At 31.4% G+C, this 12,014-nt stretch overlaps 1 protein-coding gene and 1 pseudogene across 1 annotated transcript; both read left to right on the forward strand.

Moving 5' to 3' along the window:
• LOC128295592 (rust resistance kinase Lr10-like) overlaps positions 1 to 11,757 on the forward strand; it is a 45,191-nt pseudogene extending 33,434 nt beyond the window's left edge.
• Positions 3,054 to 3,968, forward strand: LOC128295598 (uncharacterized). Its single transcript, XM_053031284.1, has one exon. It carries the CDS (start codon positions 3,184 to 3,186, stop codon positions 3,865 to 3,867), a length of 684 nt encoding a protein of 227 aa, XP_052887244.1. The 5' UTR covers positions 3,054 to 3,183; the 3' UTR covers positions 3,868 to 3,968.
• Positions 11,758 to 12,014: the final 257 nt, after the last annotated feature.

Raw genomic sequence — 12,014 nt, forward strand, 5'->3', positions numbered from 1 at the left:
ATATTTTATTTTTTAAATTAACACCCTTATAGGTCTTTGATCTAATTGATATGAGTAATCGATTTAGTTTCATTAGAACAACTTTGGCTAAACTAGTCAAACTATTTGTTTTTGATTCGTTAATTTCAAATTAAATAATTTATTAAAAATTTGTGATATTAAAAAATACTAAAATTATAAAATATAGTTGACTGATTCAATCATCAATTCAATTGATTTTTAAATTGATTTTAAAAATTACACCAACTCACAGATCAATTAAATTTTTACCTCTCTTTGAACCGATATCTTAATAGGTTTATGAATAAATTAACCCGATACGATTCGAAAACAATAATTAAATCTTTATTTTAATACAAAATATTTTTGTGATATATTGTCTGTATTTTCATTATTATTTTTGTAATCGATAGAAAGTTATTAACAATGATAAAATCAAAATGATTTTTGAAATGTGGACGTTTACCAATTTCAATTTTTAACTTGATGTAAAACTTTAATAAATATTTCTATATAAATTTTGTATATTAAAATTCTAATATTTTTATTTTAATATGGTAAATATTTGATATATTATTATTAATAATTTTAAATCATACTTTTCATCATTTTTATATATTATTTTAAATACTTTGTTCTAAATACTAGTAATAAGATTTCTAGTATTAATAATATTGATGCAAAGTCATAAATTAAGCCCACACCAACTTAAGATTGATGGTAAAACAATAATAAACAATTTTATTTATTTAGTATTCTTAATTTAATATGTTTTAGATTTTAAATTTCGCTTTACTTATAATTTAATTTAATTTTTTTATTTTGTAAATTTTTTTACCTATGTGTTAAGTTATTGTTCATAATTACAAATTTTCATTAACTTAGCTATTTGTTCTATTCAAATTTTTTTAAAAAATTAAATTTAAACCATAATTGAAATTATATATAAATTAAAAGTAAACTACATGGATAGATTGAGGTTGAGTTGAATTGAATTGAGTTGGTTAGATTTTTTATGTTTGGATAAACCCTTTGCCTTAGGTTAAGAAAAATTGCTTTTAAAAGTTAATTTTTAAATATTTATAAGAGTTGCTATCACAATAACCTCTTTTTGTGTTATTGCATTAGAGAGGTTGTCGGCAAGTCACCAGAGAATCTATTGATGTTATAATAATTGAATCCAAGTATTTCTACACTCTAGGTGCGATGCTTTATCTTTTGTTTTTAGAATAATTTTGTTGTCGTATTTGAGAATGTTGACAATATTATTTTGTTGTTGACATATCTAGTTTCTTTGTGCTTTAAATATTGGATGTGTTGTTGGATTTATAAAGTTGTTTAGTGATTTTTATTTTATTATTTTTAAATAAATATTGTTTAAAAATAAATTGTTAGATGAAGCAAATACATTGTTAGATGTTGTTTAAAACAAATGTAGTTTTGATTTTAAATGAAGAAAATAGAGAGAATCGAATTTGTTTAGAATCTAAAAGTTTTAGCACATGCTTTTATGAAAATATTTCAAAGACATAACTAAGAACTAGGATTGGGTTTATTTGAGTAAGCCTGATGCATTGTGATTTAGGTACTCTCTCCCTCTTCTCTCATGATCTTTTTTTATTTAAGAAGTTTTATTCTAAATTTTTTTTTGATAAAAAATAAATTTAAATTATTGCAATATCTAATGATTCAAAAAGTAACTAAAGAGACCCGAAATTCCTAAAAAAAAAAGGGCTTCAATTCAGGCGAAATAAGTAATTACCAGAAGCACACATATAATGATTCAACTTTTACAGTACTTTGATATTCAACTGTGCTAAGCCAGACTTCATTTAAAATGAAATAAATTTAAGATTTTGAATTAATTTAAGTTGATTGTTGTGATAATTAAAATTTTAATTTAGATTTTAGATTTGAATCTAAATTTAGTTAAATAATTTTTATACAAATTAATTAGAATTTATATCCTGTATTTAAATTTTATTATTTTAAACTCATGCAAAATAAATGAAGACATATATAATTATTCTAAGATAATATTTAAAACTATTTACTAAGTACGAACACAAACATGTAATATAGGTACGACATGATATGAACACAGTGATATGATAATTTTTAAAAATAAAGATGTGGGTATGACAGATACAACAATAAAAAATATTTTTATAAAATATTTTGACATTATAATTTTCGTTTGAAATAAAATTATTAACAAATTTATTAATTCATAAATAAATAATCAAATAAGTAAATTAAGTAGACAAGTATTATACGTACAAAAGAAAAGTAGATAAATAGGATATTATATATATATTTTATCATTATATTTGTTTAATTAAAGGTTGTTGTCGCTCTTACCAGACTTAAATGTCTTTTTGTGTTTCAAAGAAGACTTAATACTTGCATTTACTTTTATTCAAAAAAAAAGAGTTTCATTGATTTGTTCCTTTTTAATATTAATTTTTTTTCCTTTTAGATAATGATTTTAAGGATTATTATTTGATAGAAAGAAAAATTCAACAAGCAAAAGTTAAATAATAACAAGTGGCCTTTAAATTATATTTAAAAATCTATAAATAAATAAATGGACACATGTGATCATCTCTTAATCTTACTAACAATGTACCCAATAATAATTTTAAAATTAATCATAATAAATTGTGTATTTTATCACCTATAAGTCTTGACAATGAAATTCAAAATAATTTGTCGATTAAACCATTTGAATATAAAATTATTATAATGATAGTATATTTATTTTGCATATTTTATATACTCAAATCAACTTTTTCTTGAATTAGTTTCGCTAATCGGTAATTTTGTGTTTAAATTTTGTCAAGCACAAAATTCAAATGCTATAATTTGAAAACAAGCAGGAAATGATTAAATTGAAGGATGAGCAATTGAAGAGGGGTCGAATCATAAATTTAGAGACATTTAGAGGCTGATCAGATTTTTGACTTTATAAAAGCCAAAAATTAATAAATTATTAAATATTAAATTAAATGTAATATAAATGTCTTTAAAAAAAATAAAAAAAATATGGGTTTTCAAATATGTGGACTTGCTTTAATTTATTGCCCCCCCCAAAGCTAATGTTTTAGCCTTCGTTCATTCTTAATCTTTTTCCAAATTACAGCATGCCAAAACCAAAAACCCCAACTGCCATTGTTTGGCCTTATGGCCGTCATCGCTTTATTTCTACTACCAGAAGCTTGCATAGGTAGGAACACAAACAAGGATTGCGGCTCTACAATGTGTGGAAACGTTAACATCAGCTACCCTTTTCGATTAACAACCCAACCTTCCAACTGTGGTGGCCATAGGTTGGAACTGGAGTGTGACAATAACAACCACACCAATTTAGTCATGAAGTATGGGAGATTCTATGTCCAAAACATCTCTTATGATATTTGCAAGGTCGAATTCAGTCCAAATCTCAAATCCCAAAATATCTCATGTGAAACGATGCAAGCTATGGATGCAAATCTCAGCAAGGATGATAATTGCTCCCTTCCTCGCAATTCCTTTCGCGTTGATGACTTCTGTACAGTACCCTATATTTTGGGTTCTAGCGTCATGTTTCTTGTGAACTGCTCGGAACCGATGAACTCTTCTTCGTATATTAATGCCTCCCGTTGTCCCACTATATCTTCCTACTTTTATTTTTTAGATAGCCAAACCCCGGTTGGAAATTTCAGCGAATCTTGCACAATCGATGCCCTGGTTCCGATTATGGTTGACAATATCAGCGGCATGTCTACTTCGGACATCTACGAGATGCTATTACTCGGCTTTGATATAGAATTGAACGGCCTTGATTTAGAATTATGCCGCAAGAAGAAACTTTTTCAATCCATGTAAGAGTTTTCCTCCAATTTTATTGCTTAGATGAGTACTTTTCATTAAAAATAATTATAAAAAAAGACAGTGGAAAAGGTAAATATCATTAATCTAACATTTTTCTTTTTAGTTTCTAATGTCTCATGGGTTGATTGCAATTTTAATTATATTAATGATAATTAAAATAATTCTTAAATTTAACTTTCTTTTCAAAATAAATAATGGATAAATAAAATAAAATAAATGTTTTAAAAGTGCTTAATATAAACAACAGCATGATTATAAAAAAAACATAATATTATGTATGAATATGATTCACTATTACATCCTTTAATGCTATAATATATATTTTTGGATTAGTTAATTTGAATAAAATTTGTCTCAACTTTCATCATATAAAATAATTTTGGTTATGTAAAAATTCTTAAACTGTAAAAGATGCTGCATACTTTTATGTAAATAATTGGTATAATGTTTTTAGAATACGGTTGGTTAAAAATATGGAATAGATGATGCGATTTGTTTCTTCTTCAATGTCTTGTTCCTTGATTTGGTTGGTTTTGTTGTGTTGTTCATTTGTTTTCTTATGAGAGTTCTAACTTTTCATACTTGTTGTCGAGCTATTGGTGATTTAGGTGTATGAATGTCCTTTTGGTCGGGCTTCCTTGACGTTTTAATAAAATTTATTGGATGAAATAAAGGAATATTTAGAATAAGATATACCACAAAACAAAATACGTTGTTTTAGATTACCTTCAAATTCAATTGATTTTGTACACCTATTTTCCTTTATTAATTTTACTTTGATTTGTTGAATATATAATTGATTGTCGACTTGAAATATGCCTTCGAAACTATATGGACAGCTTTGTACGGTTCCCTTTCCATGGCTACGATTCAGTGTATCAACCAAGAAGTATGCATCCCAAAATTTATTAGAAGTGCTTTGATTTTGCTATTTCGTTGCTCTCTTGAAATAATTATATTTCGCTTTTATTTGTGGTTTTTTACGTGAACTTATATTCTCTGCTTGGCAATAATGTATATTTAATTTTAGATTTGCACATTTGCATTTGCACGATACAAATTGTAGCACTAGTTGAGAAAAATATTGGCTATATTCGGGGAAAAAAAAGAATAAGGAGCCTATCATATTATGCAAGTTTATATTTTATTTCACTGCAAAACTAAGAAACCTCTGGCACTCTTTAAGGAGTTTGAATTCAGAATTCAATCTTCTTCTATATGAAAGAAATTTTTTGTCAAGTTAAGAAAGATGTTAGAGTTTTACTTAAGTTTGTTTTCATAATGGTATTGTTTAGAACTTTTAATTATAGGTTATAAGTTTGGTGGATATTCATATTGCTATAACATTCAACAAAGTTAGCTCTTGAATTTATCAAATCTTTTTTTTGGGGGGTTCTCTTGCATCTTTTGGTGGTTCTAGATTTTGTTTCATTTATGAAATTTGAACGTTATTATATTTTTAATTTGTCCTTCTTCAAGTTTATTTGGCATGAATAGGACCAACAGTTGAGTATCCTTCATGGCTAAGAATCATGTTCTTTCTTTAGAATTTGCTAATTGGATGGGGTTATGAATGTGTTAATTTGGGTGAATGTCATGACCCTGTCAAATCTATTGGAATGTGTGAGGTTAGAATAATTGGTATCCACTTTGCATGATTTACTCCTTTGTGTTTGAAATTCTGAATTTTAATTTGTTAAGATATACCTACTAATGACGAAAACATAACATATAATTCAGACTACTCTCGATTAAGTCCATAGACTAGTGAAATATGCCACTCTCTCAAATACTAGTTAACATAAAACTATCACACTATATACTTTTTTCTCAGAATGTAAGTTATATATTATTTGATTAATTTCAACGTGTTACATTGTATTTCTTTAAAGGTGGAGTTATCTTTTTCAGGTGGTTTCTTGGGATAATTAGTTTGTTTGCTCTTATCACGTACAAATGGACAAGAAGACATTTATCTATGGATGATACGATCGAAGAGTTCCTTCAAAGCCAAAATAATCTGGTGCCAATAAGGTATTCTTTTAAAGAAATTAAAAAAATGTCCAAAAATTTTAAAAATAAATTAAGTGAAGGGGGTTATGGCTCAGTGTTTAAAGGGAAGCTTCGTAGCGGGCATCATGTGGCAATAAAATTGTTGGGCAAGTCAAAAGGTAATGGCCAAGATTTCATAAATGAAGTTGCTTCTATTGGGAGAATTCATCATGCTAATGTGGTAAAACTTATTGGATTTTGTGTGGAGAGATCAAAGCAAGCTCTGGTCTATGACTTCATGTCTAATGGATCTTTAGATAAAATCATATTTACAGAAGAAAATAAGAATACTTTGGGCTGGAAAAAAATGTTCGATATTGTGCTTGGGGTGGCTCAAGGAATTCACTACTTGCATCAAGGATGTGACATGCAAATTCTACATTTTGATATCAAGCCACACAATATTCTTCTTGATGAGTGTGAAAAATAAAATAGAATAAAATAAATAAAAATAAAGAACACATAAATTTTACGTGGAAACCCTTTCGGAAAAAAACCACGAGAGGAGAAGAAAATTCACTATGTCGAAAAATTTTTACTCAAATACAAGAGGAATAGACTATGTCTATTTATAGGCTTGCAAAGCCATATTCTAGTAGGATTGAAACACCTTATCCTAATCAATATAAAATAGATGGAGTTTAATAAGGTTTAAAACCTTATTCTAAAATAAAATAAAAGAAGTCTAGTTCTATATGGATTTTACTTTTATTTTATTTTCCATCGTATTTTATTTAAATAAGAATTTGGGTCACTTAATTCTAACAATCTCCACCTTGACACAAATTCTCAATGAACAAGTTCTTCATCGCGAACTTTCAATAAACAAGTTCTTCACCTCTTCCAAAAACCCCTTAAGGGTTTAACTTCAACAATGAACACCAACCAAGTCTAAGCAATGCTCAAACTTGGTTATAGGAAGTGACTTAGTCATCATATATGCAGGATTTTCATGAGTGCTAATTTTGCTCACAACAATATCACCACGAGCAATAATATCACGAACAAAATGATACCGAATATCAATGTGTTTTGTTCTCTCATGAAACATTTGATCTTTTGTAAGAAAGATGGCACTCTGATCGTCACAAAATCTCGTCTGATTTGAAGGTCTTCATTGAGTTCACTAAATAGTCCCTTCAACCAAATAGCTTCTTTACAAGCCTCAAGAATCGCCATGTACTCACTTGAGGTAGAGAAAGCGATCGTAGTTTGCAAAGTGGCTTTCCAACTAATTGCACAACCTCCGATTGTAAAGACGTAACTCGTGAGAGATCTTCTTCTATCAAGGTCTCCAGCAAAATCAGCATCAACATACCCTATAACTCCATCTTTAGTTCTTCCAAACTGTAAGCAAACATTAGTAGTGCCTCGTAAGTATCTTAAAATCCATCGAATCGCTTTCCGGTGTTCTTTACCGAGATTCGCCATGTATCTCGCTAACCGCACCGACCGCATATGATAAATCCGGGCGTGAACAAACCATAGCATACATGAAAGATCCTCTTGCACTAGAGTATGGAACATGTGACATGTACTCAATCTCATTATCGATTGAGGAGATAAGGCCGATGAAAGTTTGAAATGGGTCGCTAAAGGAGTACTAACAAGCTTAGCACTCTGCATATTGAACTCGCAAAGAGCTTTCTCAATGTACCCTTCCGACTTAGGTACAATTTACTTGCTTTTCTATCTCCGAGAATCTCCATACCAAGTATCTTCTTTGCTGGTCCTAAATCTTTCATCTCAAATTCTTCACTTAGTTGGGCTTTAACCTTTCTTATCTCTCTTTATCTTTTGTCGCTATCAACATGTCATCAACATAAAGAAGTAGATACACAAAAGAACCATCATCATTTTTCTTAAAGTAGACACAACCGTCAAAACTACTTCTTTTGAAATCATGAGAAGTCATAAAGGAATCAAACCTCTTGTACCACTTGTCTTGGTGATCTGTTTCAAACCGTAAAGGGACTTTTTCAAAGAAGCAAACATAGTCCTCTTTTTCGAGACTATAAAACCCTCTGGTTGTTGCATGTAAATATCTTCCTCAAGTTCTCCATGCAAAATGTAGTTTTTACATCTAACTCGCTCAAGCTCCAAATCATGCATGGCCACAATACCAAGCAAAGCTCGAATCGAACTATGCTTAACAACCGGAGAGAACACATCTGTGAAGTCCACTCGGAATTTGATCAGTAACCCTTTGCAACAAGCCTTGCTTTATATCCGGGTTCTTCAACTCCCGAGTCCCTTCTTTCTTTTTAAACACCCATTTACAACGAATGCCTTTTTACCTTTAGGAAGTTTTACAAGATCCCATGTTCTGCTTTTTGTGGAGTGATTCCATCTCCTCTTGCATAGCAAACATCCACTTTTCGAGTCTTCACACTAATCGCCTCGAAATAATTAAATGGCTCTTGATTCGCATCTATATCTTCAGCCACATTTAAAGCATAAGCAACTAGATCAACCTCGGCATACTTCTTTGGAGGTTTAATTTCTCTTCTTGTCCTGTTTTTGGCGATAGAGTATTGCGGTGAAGAAGCAACTCTATTCTCAATTTTGTATCGGCTTGAGGAGTTGATTCGTATTAACTCGATGCTCCACCGCTTTTGGTTTTCTTTATTGGAAGAGTCTTTAAGAGATAAGTTAGGTAGCATAGCGCTTTCATCAAAAACAACATCTCTGCTAATCACAACTTTTCTATTTTCGGACACCATAACTTATAGCCTTTTACACCACTTTATAACCAAGAAAACGCATTTAATGGATCTCGGTTCCAATTTTCCATTATCAACATGAGCATACGCAGACACCCAAAAATCTTTAAATCGTAATAATTAGCGGGATTACCGCACCATACCTCTTGTGGAGTCTTTTTCTCAATGGCAACGGATGGAGATCGGTTGATCAAAAACATGCGAGAGGTCGCTCGCCCAAAATGACTTGTAAGTTGGCATTTGACAACATACATCGAACCTTCTCCATGATCGCTTCGTTCATTCGCTCGCAACGCCGCTTTTGTCAGTGGAGTATGACGAATCGTCAAGTGTCTCATGATCCCTTCCGACTTGCACAATCTATTAAACTCATCGAATGTAACTCTAAGCCATTGTGCATGCGGAGGTATTTTATCTGCTTTTCCGTCTGCTTTTTCAATCATAATTTTCCAAGACTTAAATGTGGAAAACACATCGCTTTTCGCTTCGTGAAGAACGCCCAAACTTTTCTCGGAAAAATCATCAATAAAGGTTAGCATATAATTAGCTCCACCTCTCGAAGGCACTCGACGACCCCCACGATCGAATGGATATACTCCAACGCTTCCTTCGTGTTATGGATTCCTCTAGTGAATCGAACTCTCTTTGCTTCCCAAAACACAAGGCTCACGAAATTCGGTTTGCAAATTCCTTGCCCATTAAGAAGTCCTCTTTGCTTAATTCGCCATGCCATTCTCACTCATATGCCCTAGGCGCATATGCCAAAGTTTAGTAATATCATCATCGACAAGGAAGAGGAAGCGACAATGCATCACCAAGAATAATAGAACCCCTCAAAACATATAACTTGGCAATCTTTCTTTGCCCTTTCATCACAACAAGGGACCCTTTGAAATCTTTAAAACCCCACTTTCACCGTGTATCTGCACCCTTTTGAATCAAGAGTACTCAACGAAATTAAATTTCTTTTCAATTCGGAACATGCCGCACGTCACTAAGTGTTCGACAACTCCATCAAACATCTTAACTTTAATTGTTCCAACACCGCGATTTTACAAGAAGCATTATTTCCCATCAAAACAACACCTTCAGATACTATTTCATAAGTTGTAAACCAATCCCGATTGGGACTCATGTGGAAGGTGCACTGAATCAAGTATCCACTCTCGCTTACTTTAGAATCATTGATGAAGCAACTAGAAGTTCACCATCGCCGTAGTCTTCTACAACATCGCCTTCACCGAATTTTCATTGTTTTCCTTTTGATTCGCACCTCCCTTTTAATCTTATTTTGTAGCTTATAGCACTCAGATTTAATGTGCCCTTTCTTCTTGCGAAGTTGCAAGTTTTACCTCTGCTTGAAGATTTCGATCTACCCTTAGATTTACCACGAGGATTCCGTTCTGTGTTCTACCACGATCATCATCAACATTCCGGTCTTGTCTCCCACGAACAATGAGACCCTCTCCCGAGAGTTGGGTTTAACCACAAGATGCTTCATCTTATCATACGAGGTTAAAGAATCATAAACCTCATCAACCGTGAGAGACTCGCGGCTATATAAAATCGTGTCTCTAAAGGTTGAATAAGACGGGGCAACGAACAAAGTAGAATCAACCCTAGATCTTCCTTATCATCTTGAACCTCCATGGCCTCCAAGTTTGAGAGAATTTCTTTAAACACCATTAAGTGTTCGTGTACGACGCACCTTCCTCCAAACGATGAGCATAAAGACGCCGCTTCATATGCAACTTGCTTGTTAGAGTTTTCGACATACATATTTGTTCTAGCCTCTTCCATAATGCACGTGGCGCTTTCTTTCATCACATCCTCGCAAAATTTCGTTGGACAAATGCAGATGTAATTGTGTTAATGCCTTCGATCCTTACGCTTCTTCTCTTCATCTGTTAATGTCGAAGGCATCTTATCTATCCTAGCAGGGCATCCTCTAGATCCATCTGCAAGAACCGCTTGCATCTTAATTTGCCACAACGCAAATCGGTGTTGCGATCCAACAAATGAATTTCATACTTCAAAGACGTCATTACCGTGATCGAGATGAATAACCCGAAGCTCGATACCAATTTGTGAAAAATAAAATAGAATAAAATAAATAAAATAAAGAACACATAAATTTTACGTGAAACCCTTTCGGAAAAAAACCACGGCAGAGGAGAAGAAAATTCACTATGTCGAAAAATTTTTACTCAAATACAAGAGGAATAGACTATGTCTATTTATAGGCTTGCAAAGCCATATTCTAGTAGGATTGAAACACCTTATCCTAATCAATATAAAATAGATGGAGTTTAATAAGGTTTAAAACCTTATTCTAAAATAAAATAAAAGAAGTCTAGTTCTATATGGATTTTACTTTTATTTTATTTTCCATCGTATTTTATTTAAATAAGAATTTGGGTCACTTAATTCTAACAATGAGAATTTTAATTCAAAAGTTTCCGATTTTGGTCTTGCTAAATTGTATTCAGTAGATGATAGCATTGTCTCTCTCACTGCTACACGAGGAACGATAGGATATATTGCTCCTGAATTGGTTTACAAAAATCTTGGAGGCATCTCATACAAAGCCGATGTTTATAGTTTTGGAATGTTACTAATGGAAATGGTTGGAAGGAGAAAGAATGTGAATGCATTTGCAGACCACACTAGTCAAATATATTTTCCATCTTAAATTTATGACCGACTAGATCAAGGAGAGGACTTGAAGTTGGGAGATGTTTCTGACGATGAAAAAGCAATGGTAAAGAAAATGGTAATAATAGCCTTTTGGTGTATGCAATTATTGCCTTTTGATCGTCCTTCAATGAATAAAGTCTTGAAGATGCTTGAATTTGATGTTGAACTCATTAAGATGCCTCCTAAGCCATTCCATCAACTTCCTCTTGAAACATCAATGGAGGTTCATAGTTGTGAGAACACTAATCATGAGTCAAGTAAATCATTGGATATTGTTACTATAACAAGCTAAAATATTGTATGAGGTTAAAAATATTTCACTTCATTTTAGCTTTATATTATTTTGCCTTATACGTAATACGGGCACAGATATGTAATACGGGTACGACATGATATGAACACAGTGATATGATAATTTTAAAAAATAAGAATACGGGTATGATAGGACACAACAATAAAAAGTATTTTTATAAAATATTTTGACATTATAATGTTTCAGTTGAAATAAAATATTAACATTTTTATTAATTTATAAATAAAATAATCAAATAAGTAAATTAAGTAGACAAGTATTATACGTCCAAAAGGAAACGAGACAAATAGTATATTATATATATTCTTATCGTTAGATTTATTTAATTAAAGGTTGTTGTCGCTCTTAGCGACTTA

The sequence above is a fragment of the Gossypium arboreum genome, chromosome 1, assembly GCF_025698485.1.
Source record: "Gossypium arboreum isolate Shixiya-1 chromosome 1, ASM2569848v2, whole genome shotgun sequence".
Taxonomy (NCBI): Eukaryota; Viridiplantae; Streptophyta; class Magnoliopsida; order Malvales; family Malvaceae; genus Gossypium; species Gossypium arboreum.